The 26,083-nt window shown below is 36.3% G+C and overlaps 1 protein-coding gene across 4 annotated transcripts; it reads left to right on the forward strand.

Annotated features, from left to right (window-relative positions):
• The first annotated feature begins 2,737 nt into the window (after positions 1-2,737).
• On the forward strand, positions 2,738-25,491 carry wu:fi75a02. Of its 4 annotated transcripts, none has more exons than XM_009301882.5 (9): positions 2,738-3,064; positions 11,806-12,000; positions 13,543-13,854; positions 17,594-19,367; positions 19,484-19,540; positions 22,415-22,613; positions 22,699-22,832; positions 24,197-24,268; positions 24,353-25,491. In XM_009301882.5, exons 2-9 carry the CDS (start codon positions 11,817-11,819, stop codon positions 24,621-24,623), a joined length of 3,003 nt encoding a protein of 1,000 aa, XP_009300157.1. In that variant the 5' UTR covers positions 2,738-3,064; positions 11,806-11,816; the 3' UTR covers positions 24,624-25,491. The 4 variants fall into 4 exon arrangements, with proteins under 4 accessions (XP_009300157.1, XP_073807599.1, XP_068075301.1 ...); XM_073951498.1 differs by having other exon boundaries at positions 11,836-12,000; XM_068219200.2 differs by lacking the exon at positions 19,484-19,540.
• The last annotated feature ends 592 nt before the right edge of the window (positions 25,492-26,083 follow it).

Below are 26,083 nucleotides of genomic sequence, written 5' to 3' on the forward strand. Positions count from 1 at the left end.
TGACATTATAATGTTGTAACAATGTAATTATTTTGCTATTACATTATATTTTTATTGTTATAACATTATATTTATAACAATATACTTTATATGCCATACCATTATAATTACATTGTTATAATATTATAATGAATATTTTAAAACAATGTACTTACAATGTTTTAACATAATATTTATAATGTTATAACAATGTAATTACGTTGTTATAATGTTATAACTACATTGTTATAACCTTAAAATAACTATTATAACAGCCTTCCATCGCTGTTGTCGCCGGTAACAAGAGTAAGCAGTGTTTCCCAGTTGAGCAGTTCATTCTACTGTGGCGACCCCTGATTAATAAAGGGACTGAGCCGAAAATAAAATAAATGAATGAAATATTATACATTTCATCCCCCAAAACAGTTATACCATAAGTTGGTGGAATGAACCGCCAACTTATCCAACATATGTTTTACATGCGGATGTGCTTCCAGCTGCAACCCATCACCGAGAAACAACCATTCACTCTCAGTAAAGCTGCGGTCACACTGGGCCTTTCCTCCCATAGACTTGTATTCATACGCTTGCGAATGCGTCAGACCGGAAACGCAGGGTCATGTGTTAAGTTTCGCAGGGTGTTGCGGTTCAAAGTTCAAGCTTGGTGAACTCTGACCTGCGAAATCGCATCACTTGACTTGAGACCAACCGAGGATCAAAGCATGACCTCTCTGGACAGAAATTTAAAACATGGAGCAATTGCTCACTTTTTTAATGACTAATAATTTTGTTTATTCCCACCCCTTTTCGCAGCGCCGCACAACAGAAACTCTAGTGTGACTGCAGCTTTACACACACACACACACACTACGGACAATTAAATTTACCCAATTCAACTAAAGCGCATGTCTTTGGACTTGTGGGGGAAACCGGAGCACCTGGAGGAAACCCACATGAACATGGGGAGAACATGAATGAACTCCACACAGATATGCCAACTAACCCAGTCGGGACTCGAACCAGCGATCCTCTTGCTGTAAGGCGACAGTGCTATACCCACTGTCACACCCCATGTATATTAATACCATACATTTTTTAATTAATAATATTTAATATATAGATAAAACTCAGAGGGAAGCAACTTTTTACTATCAAATGGCTGAACCCTACAAAAACAGAAAATATCATAAAAAATAGGTAAGATAATAATAAAAATTATTTAATAAAATGAAATTTACATAATGCTTCATGTTTTTTTTAGCTTTTCTTTTTCTAATGTTACATAGTGTCGTAGCATATTGTTTAATCTCCTTTATAAAATGTTTAAAAATTGGCTTAGCTTTGGCCCATTTTTTGATATGAATATGGTATTTTCCAAGTAATATTATTAGTTGTATAAAATATGTTGTACTTTATGAATCAATTCCATCTTCTACTAAAGCAAACATGACATCATATAATCCAATTTGTATTAGTGTACACAATGTCTTTGAAATTTAGTTAGAAACATCAATCCAAAATAGTCCTCAGTATACACATTGAAAAAAACAGATGAGTAACAGATTTTTTAACAATACCACAAAAATCGCAAGGGTTTACTCTATTCACTTCAAACCGTTCAAATAACTCTTTTTTCCGTGTAAAATTTTAAAAGATTCCTGTCTTCATTACTTATAAAAAATGTATTTGTTAGTAACCATACTTTCCTCCACTCAATGTTTCCAAATTTTGAAGACCAGAAGACTTTTGAAGATGGTATATGATTCCTTTTTAATACATTTCTAACTATTACTATTATCTTTCTTTTTATCTTTAACAATTATAATATCACCAATAAAAAAACATCATCACTTTTCTTAGGCTGTTGTTGGTCCAGATAATATACAGACTTACACACTCAGTAATTGCTCATACAGTACTTCTATGCTGTGGAATGCACTACTCATCAGCATAAGGAATGCTGCCTCTCTGGGCTGTTTTAAGAAACTTCTTAAGACTCACCTTTTTAGCATTGCTTTTAACTTAGGATGATCAATTTGTAAACTTTTTATTCTATCTTATGGTTCATACTTGTATTGTTTTATTGCATCTTTTTATCGTTGTGCTGTTTTTGCCTTGTATTGTTAGTAATTTGCCTTCTAGCGCTTTGAGTTTAAGAAAAGCGCATTACAAATAAAATGTATTATTATTATTATTATTATTATTATTATTAATACAACTTTACTTGGTATTGGATCAAAAATAACAGCATAGTCTTTTGGTTTTACAGGAACTTTACATTTTTTAAGGAATTTCGAGTATGACAAAAGGTATCCATGTTCATGAAATAATTAACTGACTGTAGATTCCATTGTCATACCATGATTACGACTTCCCTTTGTACAAGACATCTCTATTATTACACAGAAAATACAGATAGGGTGTAAAATAATGTTTATAGACCAACTGCCAAGCCAGCAAAGACTGCTTATAAAAATAGCCTACATGGTTCAACATCTAGATGTTTTTACTGCTCATCTCTGATTTACCTCTTGACTAGTTAAGATAACTGCTTAATCCTTTTAATTTTTAAACAATTGTTTATTTACCTGACTAACATCCAAATTTAAGGATCCGTCCAAAACAAACAGATGTAATGTCTAATGTGCCTTTCAAATATCATGAAAGTGTTGCCAAAACACAGTCCAATAGAAATGAGCCTGAGTTCTTGCAGTAGCCAATCGCGACAGGCTTTACGGCAGCACGCATGGCGGAAGTCGTCATTGCTTTTCAATAGCAAATATTCTGGCGATTGTGTATTTTGTTCGCTCTCTGCCTTAAATTAATGGCATAGTTAAGCGGGGAGGTTGTCTTCAAAAAACTGGGTTATTGTGCGGTCAGTTTGTAATGAAAATCTCTCTGTTAATCTGAATATGGGTCTGTGGGGTCGCCGGAAATGACTTTTACTGGCTTAAAGAAATCACATCCGACCTGTGCATCATCATGAGGATGGATCGAGGAATATTAGTGATTTAACAGCACACTTTCACCGCCGGAGACGTTGTTTTGCTGGGACTGATCAATCTAAACTGAAACCCGCGAACAGGTACTGTGTTATTGAACATGTTTGACTTTTTATTTATTAATTTGCATTCGTTTTGAGGGCCTCCTGAAGCCTGAGCTGCATAAGAAGCCTTTTCATGAACATCATTGCGCATTATTCACAAGTTAAATGAAAAGTACTTTAAAGTGATCACGAATTACCTCTCGTGAATTGAACGCGAACGCTGGTCTAATAACGCGTGGTTAACGCTATTGGTATTATGTTTGCTAAGAATACTGCTCAATTTCATTAATGTGAGTGTTTTCGTATTGCGCTGTTTTTTAGTGAAACAATATAGGTGTGTGAAGTGACGTGTGTAGTATTTAGTAACGTTACAAACGAATTTTTCGGACAGAATGAAAGTCACGTGTTGCGAATTACTACAGTAGCCTGAAACAGCTGACATGGGCGTCTGACAGGTTCCTAAATTCACAGAAAACTGAAAATATACTCGTATTAACATGTGATATAACAGTGTCAACGTACGAAAATTGTACTGTTAAGATAATTTGTACATTGTAAATACATGAATATATACAGTTGCAATCAGAATTATTAGCCCCCCTGTATTTTTCGTCCTCCAATTTCTGTTTAACAAAGAGAAGATTTTGTCAGCACATTTTTAAACATAATAGTTTTAATAACTCCTATTTACTGATTTATTTTATCTGTGCCATGATGGCAGTAAACACTATTTGACTAGATATTTTTCAAGACACTTCTATATAGCTTAAAGTGACAGGTTAAACTAGGGTATTTAGGTTAACTAGGCAGGTAAGGGTAATTAGGCATCATTATTGTATAATGATGGTATGTCCTGTAGATTATCGAAAAAAATAAAGCGTTAAGGGGCTAATAATTTTGACCTTAAAATGTTTTTTTAAAAATTAGAAACTGCTTTCATTCTAGCCGAAGTAAAACAAAAGACTTTCTCCAGAAGAAAAAATATGATCAGACATACAGTGAAAATTTCTTTGCTCTGTTATATATCTTTTGAGAAATATTTAAAAAAGAAAAAAAATCAAAGGGGTTTCATAATCCTGATTGCAACTGTACATTGATGTAACGCGTAAATGCATTAATGATCAAGAATTAATTTTATTTACAGTACACAGGGAAACATATTCATATTCGCTCTTACTCCAAAACACATTTTAAGATGTTAGTAGCACGTATTGTATAGCTGAGAAGCAGTACAATGGGACAGATCACCCAACTGTTGTCATCATTTACTCATCTTTCACTTGTCACAAACCTTAAACAGAAAAAGAAGAAACTTTGAAACTCCTATTATGTTGTTTTTCCTATTATGGATTCTAATGGCTTTAGGTTTCTAACTTTTTTCAAAATATCATCTTTTGTGTCCAACAGAAGAAAGAAACTCAAACAAGTTTGTGACAAGTTAAGGGTGAGGAAATGATGGAAGAATTAAAAAAAAAAATGGAACTGTTGCTTTAAGACCAGGGGCAAACATTACAACAAAGTATTCACATTTTTTGCTGGTGGGTCATAACCATTTTTTAAATACTGCTGCAAAATAATAATAAAAAAAAGAGCAAGAGACAAAAAAAATAAATTTATTGACAACTGAATTTAAAGTCAAGCAGCTGATCAAATTTTAAAGATCACAGGCGAAAACCAAAACAACAACAACAACACAAACCTTGTTAATAGTGTAATATTGGAACATGTTTTGCATTTAGTTTCTCCAGGTTTTTGATTTTTTTTCAAGAAATTGTATTTGCTGGTGGGCAAATATATGGCAAGAAACCTTCAATGTAAAATAGGAGATTAGGTGTATAGGAGGAGAACATTAGGCGTTCTAACTTAAAACAACTGCTTTCAAAAGATAAATTAATTTTCATAAACACCTTTATAATGATTAAAAATTAGAAAACCGTTTGATATGGACCCCCCCCCCCCTCCAGAAATGATCTATCATATAATTTAATGAAATAAAAACACAATGAAATAATCCATTTGTCTTGAAGTGATTAAACACACACTAGTTTCCCCAACAGACAGTGTGGCAAAAAGACAAATATTGCAATAATTAATTTTAAATAGCAGTTAATACAAATATTAATATATAAAAACATTTCAACAGTTTAAATGTCTTTTTACACAAATCTCAATGGTAGAGACAATTGGGTCCCACACTACAGCAGTCAGCAGTTACAGCAGTCAAAGAAAAAATAACAAAAACAGTCAAGAGTCAAAAAGTAAAGTATATATATATATATATATATATATATATATATATATATATATATATATAGTTGCGCTTGAACATTTGACAAAGTACACAAAAAAAACTATAGATCTCTTGAAAGATTTGTTTGGTTTGGATGAATCTAGAAGACCTTCATGACTATGTTTATATATATAATTTGTGAACAAAAAAATATTTTTTGTGTCATGAAAATGGGCTTTATTTGGAAGGGTTTGCAACTATTTTGTATCCTGATATTAGGAGTAGGAAGTTGAAGGCTTCATGTAAAAGAAAGTGAATCAAGTCCTTTTCTTCTTTCTTGAAATCTTTTATTTGGTTGTTTGCTTGCATGTCATTGAGAAATAAGACATGGTTAACATGTTGAAAATGACTTATTAAAGGAAAATGGCAACTATGAACTTCAGTAACTATAGTTGCTGGTGGGCTTAAATGGGTTAAAAAAGGAATAGTGAGTAGCCCCACCATTCTTGTTCATCAAACATTTGTCCCGGCATGCTCGATGCTACTGTTTTACATTGTTCCGGCATGTTTGATGCTACTGGTGAAATGGCTTCACAAAGGGCATCCATGGTCTAGAACTGTTTCTGTAAACATCTCTTGTCCTCCATCCCCAAACATCCTCAATTAGATTTAGATCATGGGAAAACACTGGATGGTCCAAAAGTGTGACATTATTCTCCTGGAAGAAGTCCTTTGTCAGTCTGGTTTTGTGAACTACAGCATTGTCCTGTTGAAAGACCAAGTCAATTACAACACAGACGAGAGCCCAAAGTTAAGAGCAGCATGTCCGGGAAATGATGAATAAGTTCTCCACTGTGCTGTGCAGAAAACATCTCTAGTTTGATCTCCTTGTCCTGCCAGTAACGTTGGAAGTAGGGCTGCACAATATATAGTTTCAGGATCAATATGGGAATGTGCGAATCTGCAATAGTCATATCGCAGGATCTGCAACGTCGAGTTAGGATTCTAATAATACATACCACAGTTCAAATTTTGTCAGAAATAGTAAAAGGTTTTCATTGAGATATGTTGAACCACTTAACTGGCAATGGCCTGTATTCAGGTTGTCTGGTCATGGCTGTAGAATTTATTATCTTTATATTATTGCAAATATTCAACCATTTATCAAAAACAAGGCATCATTTGAAATCTATGACACTCTAGTTTCATGTTCTGAATTAAAAAAAAAAATCAGTGCACCAAAGAGAAAATGGTTAATTCAAATCCTGAAGGACCGGAGATTTAAAGGGCACCTAGGTTAGCCCTTTTTTCCAGATTTACTCTATGTGTTTAATAAGTATTTTGCGTCTCTAGAATGTTTATGTAAAGTTTCAGCTCAAAACACCCATCAGATTTTTCAGTGTACCTTTTACAAGATCATATTCTATAAATTTTTCCACCAGGGGGCTGTTTTGTCGTACTGCGCCTTTAAAGCCATTCCTCCCCGCCTACCGTTTCTACGTGCCTTTCTGCGTGCCTTAATCTTCTCCCTCGGCTGCGTCAGACAACAGACAGACTTAAAGGAAGAAGATCTCACGTATAGCGTTTGAGAAATACTACAGGAAGAACTTTACCATTGAGTATTTGTTGTGGAGTTGCATTGATGAGTCACACAATATCATTACAAGGTTCACGAACACACACACACACACACACACACACACACACACACACACACACACACACACACACACACACACAGACAGAGCGCGCTTAGCTTTGCACTGTTTTTGCATGCATATGTGACAGGATACCGTTTAATCTCCACTGCTGTGTGGATATCCGTTATGTTTATGTACAAAATATACCCGATTTAACGTCCACAAACCGGGATTGAAGCGTCTTCCTTTATAATTGTTCTGACACGTGGCTGTGCTGATAAAGTAAAGCTGAAGTAAATTGCTGTACTTCATTACAGTAAGTAGGCCGCTGGTTTGAGCCTCGGCTGGGCCAGTTGGCATTTCTGTGTAGAGTTTGCATGTTCTCCCCATGTTTGCGTGGGTTTCCTCCAGGTGCCCTGGTTTTTTTCACAGTTTAAAGACAAGCAGTATAGGTGAATTGAATAAACTAAATTGGCTGCAGTGTATGAGTATGTGTGAATGAGTGTGTATGGTTGTTCCCCTGTACTGGGTTGCATCTTGAAGGGCATCCACTGTGTAAAACTTATGCTGAAATAGTTTGCAGTTCGTTCCACTGTGGCAACCTCTGAAAAAAACATGAAAGAAAATCTAAATAATCCACGTCAATGTAGAATTTTAAATTCCTTCCAAATAGAGTTATAAGCAATTTTGTATAATTTACGCAATATATGATCAAAATATTGTAGTGTCAGTTTTTTTATTATTGTTCAGCCCTTGTAGAAAGCCATCAAGATGAGATTAAAACTTTCTACCAGTGTTCAGTGTCATGTTTGGTGCACCCTTGCAAATCCCAAACAGGAAGGTGTGGGAGGAGACGTGAAGTTTTAAAAACATTTTCTTTCCTCTGTTAAACACAAAAGAAGGAATTTTGAGTTTTAATATTTGTTATTTTTCTACTATGTAAGCCAATGGATACAGGTTTTCGTCTTTCGTCCACATATCTTCTGTCCAACAGAAGAAACCCATAAAGATTTGGAACCACTTGAGGCTGAGTAAATTTAAACTTTTTATAGAGGTAGTTCACCAAAAAAAGCAAATAAAAATTAATTTATTCACTCTTTACTTCTCACAAACCTTTGAATTTTTTTTTCTGTGAAACAAAAAGACAATATTTAAAAAAAAACACTAGAAACCATTGTAACCATTGACTTCCATAGTGTTTCTTTTTTCTGTGGAAGTATCCCAACATTTTTCTAAATATCTTTCGTGCTTAAGAGAATAAAAAAACGCTAAAGGTTTGAAACCACTTGAGGGTGAGAAAATTTTCTTTTTGGTGAACTATCCCTTACCCTTTAAGCCCTTCTTCAGCAGATGCCATCTTATGGTTATTGAGCTGCAGTCTGCATCATCCTGTGTCTGATGTACAGTTTATAAATAGTTTTTTTATTGTCCCATAAAAAACTTAAAAAGACAGTCTTACTCCAATTGATGGTGCATTGTGACAGGCCTTGCTAGTGCAACTCAACAGTCCTGCCACGTTCTAGCCTTTTTGCCTTTGCCATCCTGACAGTGTCTCTGCTGTTGCATAGAGAGTGAAAATATGGACACAAGATGGTAAAGGTGCTAACAATAATCCCCAGTGGGTGGACAGTGCAAAAAGGTGAATGAATACTGTTTACTAAAGGAGTGCTGTTGAACTTTAGATATGCACTGGTGGTTCTCTGTACAAAGAGATGAGTCAAGACCAGTGCAAGGTTATAATAGTTTTGGATTTTTCATTTTATTTCATTTTGACTTTTTACTGAATCAAATTCAGTTAGTTTTAATTCGTTTTTAGAGGTAAATTTACTAGTTTTTATTAGTTTCCATATTTTGAAATTGCTTAGTTTTAGTTTAGTTATTATTAGTTTCAGTATTTTAGTTTTTTCTAAATAAGGATATTTGTTAGCTGCAAGATTCAAGATCATCAGAACAAATATTGTATAATATAAACTCAAACAAAAATAATTATTTTAAACGTATTTAGGACACATGAACACTATCATCTACCACTACCATCTACCCATCCTCAAATTTAAATACAACAGCCCACAAGATAGCATCCTTAAGTAAAATATGTTTGCAAGCCTGTTTCTGAAGTTAGATGCACAGTAGTGATGAAGTTATGATCTTTAACGCGAACCGGATCTTTAGTGACAATCCTCATGTTAGGACTAAACATACCAAAAATATGTAGTCAGCAATCATAATTTTAGTCAGTTAAAACATCACCAACATTACCCGTGCTGCAGTTGTTCAACTGTTTGTGTTCAGTTCACAGAATCACCTATGCGCAGCAGTATCGATTCACCGCTTCTCAAATCTGATCTCAGAGTACTGTTCTGATAACTGTAACTGTAGTTTGTGGATAAGAGTGCTTATTGGAAATGTGAATCATTTCAAATGATTCAGTTTGATCAGGTGAACTACTGCAACCGGTTCACTTAGAAGATAGTGTAAAAAAGAACAATCCGTTCACGATTGTGATCACTAATAGGGAAATAAAACCCAATACCGGGCACAAATGTGTTAAATTAAAACATTGTAGTCTCTGTATTTAATGCTGTCACTCTGCTGCTGTCATGTCCATTTTTTTTTTTTTTTTTTATTGCGGGAGCATCAGCGAGGACTGACTGCAGGAGAACCGAAGCAATGGCATCACAGACTCTAAAGTACCGTATGGGTCAAACCCCTGGCAGCGCAAAGTAAATAGATTTACTTCTAAAAGACATGAAGTAGGCTTAAGTATTAAATACATTTAGAAAGATGAAGATGTTTTTAAAAACTATGTTTTTGCTATAATTTTCTAGATTTTCTAGATAATTTTCTAGATCCTAGATAATTTTCTAATTTTCAATACATTTCTAGTTTTTTTTTAAACACTTGTTTTTATTTTTTTAGTAAACAAAAATTATTTAAAAGTGAGTTTTTACTTTTTGATTGTTTTCAATATCTATAAAAACATTGGACCAATGCTCTTATGATGCCGGTCATCAGACGTTGGTATCTGGGTTAAAGAAGAACAGATTTTACTAATTTCACAGTAGATCAAGTCTTTAACTAGTCTTTTTCCTGTTTCCTGTTTGAATACAGCCTTGGTAAATGGCCTTAAGTGCTGACTAGGCATTGGATAAAAAAATTTTTTCAAGGAATATCGCGACTTGGAAAAGTCAAGGTTTTAAAATTGTTTGCTATACTGTTCCTACAGTATATGTAAGTTTTAAGTTTTATGTTTTTTTTTTTGTTTGTTTGTTTTGGAGGACAACAGTGTCTCCAGCAGAAAAGACATCCAAAGATGCCGTTGTAAATTGGAAAGAAATCTGTGATTAATTTTATTTATTTAGCCTGACATGTTTATTGTTCCAAAATATTTAAAATGTTTCTAAAAATAATGTTGTTTTTTACCCAGACATTTAAAAAGATAATCACAATCCCGTGAAACCATGATATTTTTATCCAAGGTTATCATACTGTCAGAATCTTATACCGGCCCATGCCTACTGCTGACGAGGTGCAGGTGGGATGTGCTGATTAGCTGGTTTTCAAGGCAATGCTAATCTAGCACTGGGTAGTGTGCGGCACGGTTAAGTCTAGATGGTATAAAGCTGCGGATACTTGCATCGATATTGCATAATTTTTGTGAAGCTTTACAGCAGTAATCTTTTTACATTACTGTGAGGGGTAGGTTGAGGTTTGGGGTTGGGTAGACGCTAATAAAACAATTTAATGGGTAATTTAATAAATAATATAGATAATACTCAGTGTAATTACTGTTTTTACATTACTTTGAGGGTTGGGGTTTGGGCAGATGTTTGCAAAAAATAACATTTATGCATAATTTAATAAATAATGTTAACAATTGTCATTAACTACTGGCTGCAGCAGTATCCCTTCCAGCAACAACTGCACCACGCTGCCTAAAGTACAATGACACGGAAGCCGTATTTTTTGTAACGTTTTTTTTTAAGGCTGCAGTCTGAAACCTTTGATCAGCTGACAAACTTTCAATTCAGCTTTTTAATAAATTGCCTGCTCAGTATTTTTATTTAACTTATTTCTTCTTCTGGGTTTTTGAAGCAGTACAACCTACCAAGAAATATGAATATTTGTAATGTTCCTCTTAAAGTCAGCGTCCACCAGAAGTTGCTAAGACCTTTATGTCAGTATGTTGAGGTACTTCCAACTTAAATGAATTATTGAGTAGTGAGCAGGGCATTCTTTTATGCATCACTTTGCTAGGAGGGGCATGGTTAAGAATATTGATATACAGTTTCAATGGAAGCCGTCAACAGAAGGACCGACAATCCGAACGTTGAAGCCACTGTCAGAGTTTGATTGAGGGTTTACAAAACAAACTTTGTTTCCAGTGGATTAACTTCCATGGATGAGTAGTTCATTTTAAGTATAACACCATGACCTGAAAAATAAACATTGCAAATTTTTGATTTCACTTGCACTTTATTGTTTAAGAATGTATAGGGATATAAATTATTTATAATGACATTTTTATTCGGGTTTAGGTCAGCAAAGTCTAGTCTGGCCTAAGTCAAGACACTGTATTCCAAAATTTCTTTTTTTTTTATAACTTTGAATGGGAAATGATATTTCATTAATTAAGAGGAAATTAAATAAAAAATTATATCCAGCATTAATCAATGAGCAATTGCTTAAATAATAATAGAATCTTTTAGTACTATGATATATATCAAAGTAATATGGTATTGTAAAACCCTTGTACATAAAGATGCAAATCATTTACTGCCAAAGTGTCCGTTTGATACTTTGCATGAATATGGTATGATCAATGGTCGGACTCGGTAGTAATGCTAATTTTAATGTTTTAATGCAATTTAATCTGACATAATTACTGATCTCATTTCTGTTCCCATCAGTCTCTTAAAAGATGTTGTCCAATCCTTCAGCTGAGCAAAAGGGGACAGAGCAGGCTCCTGCCTCTGCAGCCGGTCCGTGTCATCCTGCTCCTCACTCTCCACTGTACCAGGAACAGCTGGCCATAGGATGCAAAGAAACCCACAGGGAGGAGTTTGAGTCTGGGGACAAGCCACAATCCTCAGACTTTGGGAAAGGTACAATGATCTGGAATTAATTCAAAGATACTGATTTGGTGGATCTTTTAATATCAGTGTTGAATAGTGCTTAACATATTTCTATGTGAATAAGGATTTTTGAAACTGTATGACATTAATTTATGTTAAAACAACTGAATATTTGTTTGAATTCTAAAATTTATTTCAAATACAAGTTTATTGTAAAAAATGTTCACATTTTAGCATATTAATTTATCCTTGCTGGAAAAAAACAGTTACTTGAAATATATTAAATTCTATGGAAGCCTGTTTCAGCCACTGAATAAAAAATAAAGAGTTTATTGTGACTGTCTCAGAATTGTGTGATATAAATGTGAAATTCTGACCTTTCTTAGAATTGTGAAATGTAAACTCGAAAATGTGAGGTAAGTCAAAATTGTGCGATATAAACTTACAATTCTGAGAAGTAAAGTCAGAATTGATTTATGGAAACTTGCAATTGCACGAAAAAGTCCCAATATATATATTATATAATATAAATTTTTTTTGTAGTGGGAAAAGACTTCTATAGAATGCTTTATATATTAACAGGAAGAGAATATTTTGTAATAACAAGAGACAGAATACAATATAAAACAGAATAACCAAGTAGAAAAGGAATAATTGCATAGTTTTTCTTCCTTTATTTCATGTAATATCTAGCTGTCAGTAACATCCATGTGATCGTTTTTGAAAATCTGCACAAGTGTGCACTGCAGACAAATGTGCACAAATGCACACTCACCGGCCACTTTATTAGGTACACTTGTCCAACTGCTTGTTAATGCAAATTTCTAATCAGCCAATCTTTGAACTATGATCATGGCATGTATTTGGTGCCAAACAGGCTGGTCTGAGTATTTCAGGAACTGATGATCTACTGGGATTTTCACGCACGACTCTCACAACTCTAGGGTTTTACAAAGAATTGTCTGAAAAAGCGAAATTATCCAGATAGTGGCAGTACTGTGAACATCAATTAAGCATTGTGTCAACGCCACAGCCTACCTGAGTATTGTTGCTGACCATGTCCATTTAATTATAACCACAGTGTACTATCCATATTCTGATACTGATACTACTTCCAGCAGGATAAGGCACTGTGTCCTAAAGCAAAAAATATCCCAGACTGTTTTTTTTTTAACATGTTAATGAGTTTACTTTACTCAAATGGCCTCCACTGTCACCAGCTCTCAATCCAATAGAGCACTTTTGGGATGTGGTGGAACAGGAGATTCACATAATGGATGTACATCCAACAAGTCTGCAGCAACTGCATGATGCTATCATGTAAATGTGGACCAAAATCACTGAGGAATATTTCCAGTACCTTGTTGAATCTGTGCCACAAAGGATTAAGGCAGTTCTGAATGCAAAAGGAGGTCCAACCTGGTACTAGTAAAGTGTACCTAATAAAGTGACCTGTGAGTGTATATGGTGTGAAAGAAGCGGTTATAAAAAATTATTGCAAAGTTTGCTGTTGTCTGTTAGTCAGGATGCCGCTCTTATAAAGCACTGTTTTTGATCAATATCCCTTTGCAGAGGGCAAGCTCAGAGATCCACGATGGACATCTCCTCTATCTCCTTCAGCTGGACCATCAGGAGAGCAGCTTGGAGTTTTGGAGCGATTTCTTGTCTCCCATCACAATGACATGAAACGTCTGCTGACTGATACCTTCGGACCTCTGGCTCAGCGTCTGGAGGCTATGGAGAAGAGGATGGACCAGTTGTGTTCACAAAGCAGCGCACACACACGCAGTTTAGCCCAGCTGCACAGTAAAGTTGGCCAATTGGGTAGAGACATCTCCTTTGGATGTCCAAATACTCCAAGTGTTTCATCAGCTTGCAGTTTTGGTAAATGTTTACATAATTCATATAGCTGCTTAAATTTAAATATTCTAAAATTTGGGTTTAGTTTTGCATATATTTTAAAGGCCTATGAGGTAGAAATGCTGTGATGAGCATAGTTGATGTGGGATATGTAGCCAGTGGCGGTTAGTGTATGCTACAACATCAAACCATGATTTCCTACTTGCTAATTCTAGTCATGGTCTCATACATTTTTCCCATTTATACGCACATTTGGACTTCTCATGAAAACTTGCCTAGTTGTACACACATGAGCTTGTTCTTAAACTGGTTCTTCTGTTAGTGTATTTGGACTCTTCTAAATGAGCATCTCTGTGCACAATTTTAGTAATTTGCATAATACAAGCCCAAACCAGCTCCATATAAAGGCTTTATGTCAAGAGTGACAAGTCACTTTAAGCAAACATAACTGTTTGCTCTGTAAAGACGCACTCTCTCTTTAGAGCACAGGTGTCAAAGTCAGTTCCTGGAGGGCCGCAGCTCTGCACAGTCTAGTTCTAACCCTGCGTCGACACACTTAAGCTGCGGTCACACTACAGTTTGAAAATGCGATATTCTGTCGTGTGGCGCTGCGAAAAGGGACGGGAGTAAACAAGCTTATTAGACATTTAAAAAAGCGAGCAATTGCTCCATGTTTTGAATTTCTGTCCAGAGAGGTCATGTTTTGATCCTCGATTGGTCTCACGCTGTCAAGTGATGCGATTTCGCAGGTCAGAGTTCACTAAGCTTGAACTTTGCACCGCAGGACCCTGCAAAACTTGACGCATGACCCCACGTTTCCGGTCTGACGCATTTGCATGCGCATAAATGAAAGTCTATGGGAAGAAAAGCTCTGTGTGACCGCAGCTTTACCTGTAGGTTTAAACAAAACTGAAGGACTCCATTAGTTTGATCAGGTGTGTTTAATTAGGGTTGGAACTAAAGGACCCTAATTTGACTGTGCTTTAGAGTTCTTGATGTGCTTTAGAGTATGCACTGCAATGTCTTCTAGCAGTACCAAGTGTGCCATGTCTTCAAACACAAGGTGAGACAGAATAACCCCCACTTGTATAAGGATAGATCAGGTGATTGTTCGGACCACTAATAGAGCTGCTGGCTAAACGAGAACCACATTTTTTTTGCTTAAAATAAAGATCATGATTTTCTCTCGATTCTATAGATGTAAAATAAAGATTATTGAGTGGGCTATTGAGTTAGTTAAAATGCTCAATTTTGAATAGACTTAATTAGAATTATTATGTTTGCGACATATGCTTGCAATCTGTCATTGACAACTTTATTGAACCATTTTTTTTCCACTGGTAAAATCAGACGTTTGTCATTATCAGATTCCCTCTTGCATGATATTCAACATTATATAGGCTAAAGTAGTTATACTGACACTGTTAAACACTTATCTAGTGCACAACACCGTGTATTGGCTATGAAAGAAAAACATTAAAACGCTTGTTGCAATCATATCTCTAAAATGCGATATAATGGTCAGCTTACATCACGTGTGATTTCGCAGCCGCAAATACATCATTACATGAAGACAGAAATGACATTTTTAGGTGAATTATACCATATAAATACAGTAAATGACACTTTTTAGAGGTGTCCACGTTACTGAGCAATGTATGTAAAACAACGTGAAAACTTGTGCAGCCGTCTTTGCTTCTCTCCTGACCTTGAAAATATGATTGGCAGAATCGTAGAAATGCTGGATTAAGATCATCTAGGGCACAGGTGTCATATCCAGTTCCTGGAGGGCCGCAGCTCTACACAGTTTAGTTCCAATCCTAATTAAACGCGCCTTATTAAACTAATTGAGTCATTCTGTGTTGTTTGAAACCTACAGGCAAGTGTGTTGAAGCAGGGTTGGAACTAAACTGTGCAGAGCTGCGGCTCTCCAGGAACTTGATTTGACACTTGTGGTCTATGGCAGGGGTCACCAATCTCATTCCTGGAGGTCCGGTGCCCTGCAGGGTTTAGCTCCAATTTACCTCAATACACCTGCCTTGGTGTTTCAAGTATACGTAGTAAGACCTTGATTAGCTTGTTCAGGTGTGTTTGATTAGGGTTAAAGCTGAAATCTGCAGGACACAGGAACTCCAGGAACATGTTTGGGGATCCCTGGTCTAGGGGGTGGAATTGAGGTTGCGATCTGGATTGGATCTTTTTGCGATTTTTGCGATTAATCGTGCAGCTCTTACCTCTAATCATGGAATGAGTGTTGTCCTGAAGCAACACACACACACACACACACAATGATAACAAAATAGGTCTAAATACATAGACAGAGTTTGTGCGTGCGAAATTCTGTCGTACGGCGCTGTGAAAAGGGGCGGGATTAAACAAGATCCTCAGGCATTAAAAAAAGCAAGTGATTGGTCCATGTTTTAAATTTCTGTCCAGAGAGGTCATGTTTTAATCTTCGCTTGATCTCACGCAATTACATGATGCGATTTCACAGGTCAGAGTTCACCAAGCTTGAACTTCCCAATGCAGCGAACTGCAAAACGTGTCACATGAGTTTCCGTATCCAGTCTGTCGCATTTGTGTGCGTATGAATATAAGTCTATGGGGAGAAAAGTCTAGTGTGACCACAGCTTGAATGTTAGCAAGCCCTGTTAACTGTGTTTTACAGTAAATATAGAACAGCTTAAGTTAAACTCGCATCATAAACTGTTCTGAAGTGCAGTTATGCATGGCAGGTACAGCATACATATTAAACAACTAAATATCATACCTTCTGTTCTCTTCTTAAAGAATGCAGCTCTCTTAGACATTTTGAAAATCATGAAAAATGATTCAATTAACTGTATTGCGCTTGTGCGTGGTGCCTCATTATAATAATTTTTAATTGGTAAATCGTTGTTTAGAAGTCATAAATTACCATAAATAGAACATTTTTATGTTTAATTTGCATAAGCAGTTTTTACTTTACGCACACTGTTGTTAAATTTAAGGTGATGGCGATTTTACTAAGGGGATGCTTTTTGTCTTTTTTTTCATGTCCAACCTCAGTTTGAGCACTGGTTATTTGCTTGTACATTTAGAATACATATTTGTACAAATGTTTGGTAACACTTAAATTTACAAATTTAAACATGTTCTATACACTTACTATTGTAATTAGAAGGAGTTATGCATAATTACATGTAACTAACCCTAAATCCAATCAACACCAGTCTTACCCTAACCATATATTAAGTGCATGTAATTAATGATACTCAGTAGTTAGTTAAATTGTACCTACGTCACCTTAAAATAAAGTGTAGCCAAATGTTTGATGAAACTTTATTTGTAAAAAATGTATGCAAAATTCACACAAAAATGTGTTCGTATGCATGTTTAGTGAATGAGAACAATTATTGATGTGTGGATTGGCCCATCATTCTGAAAGAGAAATAATTCCAAGAGATAAATGTGAAAGTGCTCATTAGTAAGTGATCACAAATAGGGCTGTGCGATTAATCTAAATCGAATCGCAAATGCGTTTTCAAACCTTTCGATTAGCTAATCGCAAGAGGTTGCGATTAGCTAAAAACAGGTCATTTGTAAGAGCTGTTGCAGAATTGTTGCCATAGCATGAGGAAATCAAATCAAATCAAATTTACAACAACTAGCACCTAAAAAAGCACCACAGGTGGCTAAATGTGGAGTATTTTGCTAAAACGTCAACAAAATTGAGTTGTTTGTGGATTACATTTTAACTTTACTTTTCATTGTGTTCTTGCAGGATCGAATGGGGAAGTGGCAAAAGACAACAAAGACATACTCTCAAATGTCTGCCTGTCTAGGCCACAGTCTCTTTATAGATCTCTGTCATGTGAACCTAAAAAGGACCCTATTTGTTCATGGACAATGTCAACTCCTTCTCGGTCTAGCCAAAGTCCTACCCGCAAGCCTGAAGACTTAAGCTGTGAAGGTCAAAAGTTCAATGCCAGTGGCTCATTATCTTGTGAAATCCTAAAAACGTCCCCTTTAAGACAAACTGACAATAGTTTGCAGGGGAAATACTCCCCCGTTTCAGATTTTGAGGACCTGGAGATGGAAGTAGATGCTGAGAAGGACAGAGTTGCATTATTGGTTGATACTGTGATTAGCAGCTCAGATGACAATGACAGCCAGGGACCTTCTTGTAAGCAGGAAGTGCTGTCCTCTGATGCGGAGAATGAGGAATCTAGTCCGGTAGAGGAAGACACTTTGATTAATCAACGTTTACATGTTCAGAAACCGCTTAAGTTGCCTTACGTTAAGATTCTGAAACTTTCACCTCCTAAGTCAAACTCAGATCCTCTTTATTTTTTGTCCAAGCCAAAAAATTCAGCAACATCTGGGAAGACTGTGACATTGGGAAATTCGACTAAAGTCAAAGACGAACATATTCAACAACAATCTTTAAGTGAAATTAGTTTTTCTTTCCCCATTAAGCCGCTTGTCGCACAATCAAACCATGATGAACCCAAGCTTTCTTCAGATCCCTTTCAGAATCACAGTAAGAAAGAAGGAGAGATTTGGGACAAGTTCAAAATAAATGGCAGTTTTCACTCCACTACTACCTCTCTGAGTACTTCAGACTTTGATCACGTCCCAATGTCACAACAGGGCAGGAATGAACTAACAGGAACCAATGCTGGAGCTTCAGAAGAGGGCACAAAGCTGGATCGTAAGGCTCAGCGCATTGATTGTCAGTTTTCAAGCACAAAGGACCGTCCATTAAAATCACCTAGTCAAGAGTCCGACATGTCAGTACAGCCATACTGTGAACTTACCTTATCAAACCATTTGGTAAAAGATGTAGGTGAAAGAAAATCTTTTGGCTCTCTTCTAACATTTCAAGCATGCACCAGTTCCCATCTCTCAGCCCCTAGAAATGGGTCCTCCAAATCAGTTTTAGACCGCAGTACCAACAAACTGTTAACTCAACTCTCGGACACTGCCCTTCGCTTGGTGGGTAGCTGTACTTCTAATGACTTGAACAGGTGGACTGGTTACAGCAGAGCTGGATCTAAGCTCAAACACTTTGGTGGAAAGAAACAACACCTTTCTGGATTTCCCACTCTTAAAGCTGGAGAAACTCTGTCATTTATTGAGCAGGGAGCAGAGATATTTAACCATCGCCAGCCAATTCTTGATGACTTCATTCTTCCTCTCTCGCCACAGTTAACTGGTATGCTAGCATGTCCTTCAAATGATTTACCTGTTAACCTGGATAAAGGCTCTGCGTGTTGTCCTAGCTTATCTCAACTTTTTCGACCCACCACTCCTCCTTTGTCTGCTCTGAGCAAATGGAGCTTTTCTGGTGCAGGTGTTAGTACCGTCCTTGCTTTATCTTCTCCAACATCCTTCAGAAAGTGGTTTCGGCACAGGCGGCTCAACTTCCCTCTGACGCAGCTGTCTCATTCTGGTATCCACATGGTTGTGAGTCAGATTTTGGGCCGGTGCAGGTGTCATCCTTTTCGACCTCTGGTTGACTTTACAGCACCACCAGGCATAGACAATGACCACCAGTAAGTTGAACTTTTTTGAAGTTACAAATGTTTTGCATGAAGTTTGATTTTACATAATCAGAAATGATTTGCATTCTTAATTCAACTCGTATTGATCTAAATTTTTTCATTGATAGCTATACACGACGGTCCAGTCAAGAAGTCACACGCAACAGGAAAAGAGCTTCAGCACGGTGGGCATATCCCCCTGCATCTCTTGTTATTGAAAGGGATAGTTCACCCAAAAATGAAAATTGTCATTTATTTACTCACCATCCACTTGAACTGGAACTCACCATCACATGCATTCCGTTGAACACAAAAGAAAATATTTTAAAGATTGCTGGAAACCTCCGGCCATTCAGTTCCATAGTATTTTATTTGTGTACTGTGGAAGTCAATAATTACATATGTAAAAAAAAAAAAAAGTGTTATGGTGGCTCAGTGGTTTGCACTGTTGCATCACAGCAAGAAGGTCGCTGGTTTGAGTCCTGGCTTGGTCAGTTGGTATTTCTGTGTGGAGTTTGCATGTTCCACTTGAGGGTGAGTAAATTGAGTGGATTTACTTTTTGGTGTGAACTGTTTCTTTAAGCTATCTGATCTGATCACTAAACATTTTAAGGGATCCATGCTTAAAATTCCACCCTGTTGTAAATTGCAAGAATTTTTCAATTATTTTTGGCATTAAAACTATCTGGACAGTAAAGACTATGTAAAGATAATCAGCAATCCTGTAGTGCTGTGCAGATTCAGGTGTAAGTTGTTTAGAGATGGACCAGTAAGACATTATCCACAGCTTAGAAGAACAGAAATTCCACAGATGACCATTTGAGATCTTCGTTTTCTTTTATTTTTGTTTTTTGTTTCATTTTAGTTTTGGACTTGAAATTATAAACTAAAATGTTAAAATAGTATCAAATGGCAGCATTAACAACAGAGAAGCAGCACACCTGTAGCCTATTTCTGTGAAAATAGAGGAAAACTAATAGAAAAATAAAGTGTTTCGTTTATTTACAAAAGCACTGCAGGTTTTTAAAAAAAAAAAGTAGGTTATACATACAATGCATCCGTAAAGTATTCATAGCGCTTCACTTTTTCCACTTTTTTTACAGCCTTATTCCAAAATGGATTAAATTAATTTATTTCCTTAATTCTACACACAATACCCCATAATGACAAAATGAAAAAAGAGTTTTTGAAATTGTTGTTAATTTATTAAAAATAAAAAGCTGAAAAATCACATGTACATAAGTATTCACAGCCTTTGCTCAGTACTTTGTTGATGCACCTTTGGCAGCAATTACAGCCTTAAGTCTTTTTGATATCATGCTACAAGTTTGGCAAACCTGTCTTTGGGAATTTTCCATTTCCATTTTCCATTTCCCATTTCTATTTGCAGTATCTCTCAAGCTCTATCAGATTGGTTGGAAAGTGATAGTGTATAGCCATTTTCAGATCTCTTCAGAGATGTTTAATAGGATTTAGGTCTGGGCTCTGTGCCACTCAAGAACATTCACCAAGTTGTTGTGAAGCCACTCCATTTATATTCTGGCGGTGTGTCAAGAGCACTCTGCAGCAATGTACAAAGACATCCTGAATGAAAACCTTTCTCTCCATTCTGACTAATCTTCTAGTTCCTGGAAAATCATCCCCACAGCACCACAATGCTTCACTGTAGGGATGGTATTAACCTGGTAATGAGCGGTGCCTGATTTTCTCCAAATGTAACACCTGGCATTCACTCCAAAGAGTTTCATTTCAGTCTAATCAGACCAGGAAGTTTTGTTTCTTATGGTCTGAATTGCCTTTGGCAAATTCTAGACAGGAAGTGGCTTCAGTCTTGCCAATCTACTATACAGGCCTGATTGGTGGATTGCTGCACAGATGGTTGTCCTTCTGTAAGGTTCTCCTCTCTCCACAGAAGAACGCTGGAGCTCAGAGTGACCATCGGGTTATTGATCACCTCCCTGACTAAGGCCATTTTCTCCCGATCACTCAGTTTAGATGGCCGGCCAGCTCTGGGAAGAGTTCTGGTGGTCACCGTGCTCACTGGAACTTTCAGAGCAGCATAATTTTTAACCTTGCCCTTCCTTGTGCCTCGAGACAATCCTGTCTTGGAGGTCTACAGACAATTCCTTTGTCTTCTTGCTTGATTTGTGCTTTGACATCCACTGTCAACTCTGGGACCTTATATAGACAGGTGTATGCCTTTTCAAATCATGTCCAATCAACTGAATTTACCACAGGTGAACTCCAATTAAGCCACTGAAACATCTCAAGAATGATCAGTGGAAACAGAATGTACCTGAGCTCAATTAAGAGCTTCACGGCAAAGGCTGTGAATACTTCTGTACATGTGATCTTTTTAATTTTTTAAAATATTTTTTTAGGTTTTTTATTTGTAATAAATTTGCTACAGTTTTAAAAAAGTATTTTTTCACATTGTCATTATGGGGTATTGTGTGTAGAATTAAAAGAAAATAAATTCATTCAATCCATTTTGGAATAAGACTCTAACATAAAGTGTGGAAAAAGTGAAGCGCTATAAAAACTTTCCAGATGCACTGTAAATCAATGTAAACCATTTACAAATGTGAATAATTACATGCACGTATAAAACAGCATGTGTATGTCATGCTTTAGTCAATGTAACCTAAATAAGTTAGCATTTACGGTGGGATTTGAAGATCAGAATCATATTCGTTTTAGTGCAGACGCATTTATGTGGTCAGATGTACAGTAAATGGAACCCTTTTCACAAATCAGATAGCTATCCGATAAAAAAAAAAAACATTAAGTGACCACGTGTAAACAGGCCCTATGTATTATGCCAACAAAGAAATCATCATAGACAAATACAAATTTTCCAATAAAACAAATCTGCCTATTCAAATGAGTTCATTCAGTCACCAGCATTACAATTTTAAGCATGAAGCCAATCCAGTATTTACAAACCACAGTAATCTACCCTTCTAAGCATGATCATCTAATCATGTTGATGTTGACTAGTGTCCTATTTGCAATCACCTGCTGCTTTCTGAAAGCTTTACTTCTTTACTGCACTGTAGGAAGGCAGTGTGTCTTCTGTCAAAAATTCATCTCACGCCAGAAAGGATTCTGGATCATCCCTCACGACACAGCATCAGCCCCAAGTCAGCACGATTGGATGTATCCTCCACTGAATCCGTGCCTACTTTTGCTATCGTCAGTGCAAATGTCAAATACCCTGGTTTGCACAATAGGGGGGTATCCAGAGAAATGAACCAGGTATTTTAACTTAACAACCATGTGTGCAAATGATTCGAATGCAGATGATGAATTTATTTAGACGCGGATATCATCTTGCTTCTAGGTGGAACTTTACGAAGCTAATGCTGAAGCTCAAGGAGGTCAGCGTTCAAAAAGGGTCTCCCAAATCCGTATTCGTAAGACGGTTCCCAAACCAGATAACAACCTTACTCCAATGGGACTCCCCAAACCAAAGAGGTAAGTCAACTCCTCTAGTTTTTACGAATAAATAGTTTTTTTGAACATATGCAATGCTATATTATTTTATGTGGGTTTAGCAAAAGGCATCTTATTTGATATCCAGGGTCAGTTGCACCAGCAGTGCGCAAGTTAAAATGTATCCTTTTTGTGACTTAAAGGGACACTAAGTTACATCTTGCACACAGTGATGGGTAGAAACGAATTACACTTACTTGAGTAAAATTGTTGGGTAGCTTGTACTTTTTGAGTACATTTAAAAATGTGTACTTTTACTCAAGTAAACTATTGGAGAAAATCATTACTCTTCGCTACGTTTGGCGGCGTTCCTCTATTGCTTTGAAATGATAATAAATATGATTCATATAACTTGTTTGCAAATATCGCGAGGCGCCGCATTGGAGAGGTTGTGTTGCGAGAGGTTGCTATAGAGACGTATCTTCCATTTTCATTTGGTTAGAGCATGCGCGCTTATGTTGGAATGTTGGCTGAAGTTGAAAACGTGCGAGTTTATACTGCGGTCTCGCCATGGCCTTCTGCGGTTCCGTGAAGCTTGCCATCGCGACAGCAATAACATTCAATGGACGGCCGATCGCTTTCACTCCAAAATGGTGGAATCACGGGGTGTTCCTGGGCACTGCTGTTGCAATGGAATGTTTTATTGAGTGTCACCTCTTGGTGATTCTAAGCTCTTTGAATTTCTGTAGACAACATGCTTCTTGAGGGTTTCAGCCATTTTAGAACCAATTTGACCAAACTATCAAATAATACCTGCCATAAGTATAACCACATTCATCATCGGAAGGCGCTATAATCAGTCTTGTAAGAGAATTTTGCTTTCACCAACCAAAATAAATGGTTACCCAACATGTGCCCCTGATAGCTCCGCCCCTTCCACTTCATGAGCAAACCTGCAGTCGTTGAGTGTGTGAAGTATCCATCATTACACGCTTCATTTTACTGGTTGAATAAGTGCATCATCTGGGTAATTAAAGTGCACTTAGTATTTTTAGAGTTTTCAGTGTAAACGCACTACTCACACTTTATTCTACAAAATGGCATTGAATAGTGCATAAGTATTTGATATATATATATATATATATATATATATATATATATATATATATATATATATTTTTTTTTTTTTTTTTTTTTTTAATTGAAAGAATTGACCACCAGGCATCCCAAATATCTTATTTTGAAAAAAAAAACAAAAAAAGCAACAACAAAAAAAAACTATATATATATATATATATATATATATATATATATATATATATATATATATATATATATATATATAAATTACTAAATATTGTCAATCTCAAACTCTAAAATGTACTTGTTGATGTTTTTTTTTTTAGGCTGAAGAAAAAGGAGTTCAGTTTGGAGGAGATTTATACCAACAAGAATTACAAGTCACCAATCCCTAACAGGTTTGTTTTTGCATTTTTTTAAATTCAATAATGAATCAGTTCTGTGTTTTTCTGAAGACAACAGTCTTACTTGCATTTATACAGAAGCTTGGAGACCATATTTGAAGAACCAAAAGAGAAGAACGGCTCTCTGGTGTGCATCGGGCATCAGAAACGGAAGCGAGTACTAGACTTTCCAGATTTCACACAACCTCGGAAACGCAAGGCCAAAACTAACCTGGGCCCTCTGCGTGTGAAGGGGCCACGAGGAAGACCTCGTAGAGGGAGACAGGATGATGCTGACTTGGACATAATGCTTATCGAGAGGCTTACAGAACTGGAAGACTACTTTACAAGCCAAGGCCTGGAGGTTTAAGCCCTGATTTAAAAAAAAAAAAAAAAAAAAAGTTTTTTTTTTTTTACTTCTCATGAACAAATTACCAAAAATATTGGTTTAATATTATTTCCTGAACATGAGAAGAACTTCAACTGTACACATCACTGTCCACAGAGTAATTAGCAATAGAAGAAAAAGAACACTTTATCATGTAGCATTTACAGACTTCAAATGTTTGAAGTCCACTGACCCAAAAGACATTTGAAGAGTGTGTGTGTGTGTGTGTGTGTGTGTGTGTGTGTGTGTGTGTGTGTGTGTGTGTGTGTGTGTGTGTGTGTGTGTGTGTGTGTGTGAGAGTGAGAGTGAGAGTGAGTGTGAGAGAGTGTGTGTGTGAGTGAGTGACTGTATGTGTGTGTGAGTGAGTGAGTGAGTGTGTGTGTTTGTGTGTGTGTGTGTCTGTGTGCTCGCGTGTACAATTAATGCAAGCACATTATAGTAGATCTTCACCTAAGCACTTTCCCTTTCCTTTAAATGTGACTGCTGCAACCTAATTCTTAACCAACATATTTCTAATTATCATTTTCTGGCAAAAGAAATGAGTGTGGGATAATCACGGTTAGTCTTTTGCTCACCCTAGACTACTTATGACCTGTGAAATTGGCAGCTTGGATATTTTTACAGACCCATTTTGCCCATCTGAACTAGTAAATGGATCTACAGCTTTCTCTAAAGGGATTTGCTGCCAAAAACTTTACAGGACAGACTAGAGTATTTGTACGTTTTTATTTTGATTTAAAGGAATCTTTTATGCATAGTGCAGTGTTTGATAATTATATTCTTGTGAAGTCTTTTTAAAAGTCTTTTCTATGTGTATTTCATTATAGAAACATTAAAGTTGGTTTCTGCATTTGTTGTTCTTGCAGACCCGTCATGAATAAGGTAGTTTTAATACTGGCTTTCCCTCAACGTTCTTTCTTGTAGTTGCTAGACTGTTAAGTTGAAAATTTCTTCCTTTTCTTTAGCTGTTTGACAATAGAAATTACTTGTACGTTAAATAGCTTTATCACATTTTTTATTCTTCAGTTGAACACTAAAGAAGAACACTAGTTTCCACTAAATTCTTAAATGTGGCTCTGACGAGGTGGTTTGTGCATGAAATTGAACATACAGTGCATCCGGAAAGTATTCATAGTACTTCACTTTTTCCACATTTTTTTATGTTAGAGCCTTATTCCAAGGTGGATTAAATTAATTTATTTCCTCAAAATTCTACACACAATACACGATAATGACAATGTGAATTTTTTTTTTTTTTTAATTGTTGCAAATTAAAAATAAAAAAGCTGAAAATCACATGTACAGAAGTACTCACAGCCTTTGCCGTGAGGCTCTAAATTGAGCTCAGGTACATTCTGGCTGTTTCTCAATATGCGTTCTTCAGCGGTCTTGCGTGTTCTCTTGTAATGTCATCATCAGCTGCCAAAGTTCAGTTTCAATAC

This window comes from Danio rerio, chromosome 5, assembly GCF_049306965.1.
Source record: "Danio rerio strain Tuebingen ecotype United States chromosome 5, GRCz12tu, whole genome shotgun sequence".
In the NCBI taxonomy this organism is placed as follows: domain Eukaryota; kingdom Metazoa; phylum Chordata; class Actinopteri; order Cypriniformes; family Danionidae; genus Danio; species Danio rerio.

Excerpts from the sequence above, each read along its gene's own strand:
- wu:fi75a02 (XM_009301882.5), top strand. The coding sequence starts at position 11,817 with ATGTTGTCCAATCCTTCAGCTGAGCAAAAGGGGACAGAGCAGGCTCCT. Across the intron at positions 13,855-17,593 it reads TTCATCAGCTTGCAGTTTTG|GATCGAATGGGGAAGTGGCA; the intron begins GTAAATGTTTAC and ends GTGTTCTTGCAG. Across the intron at positions 22,614-22,698 it reads TATCCAGAGAAATGAACCAG|GTGGAACTTTACGAAGCTAA; the intron begins GTATTTTAACTT and ends TCTTGCTTCTAG.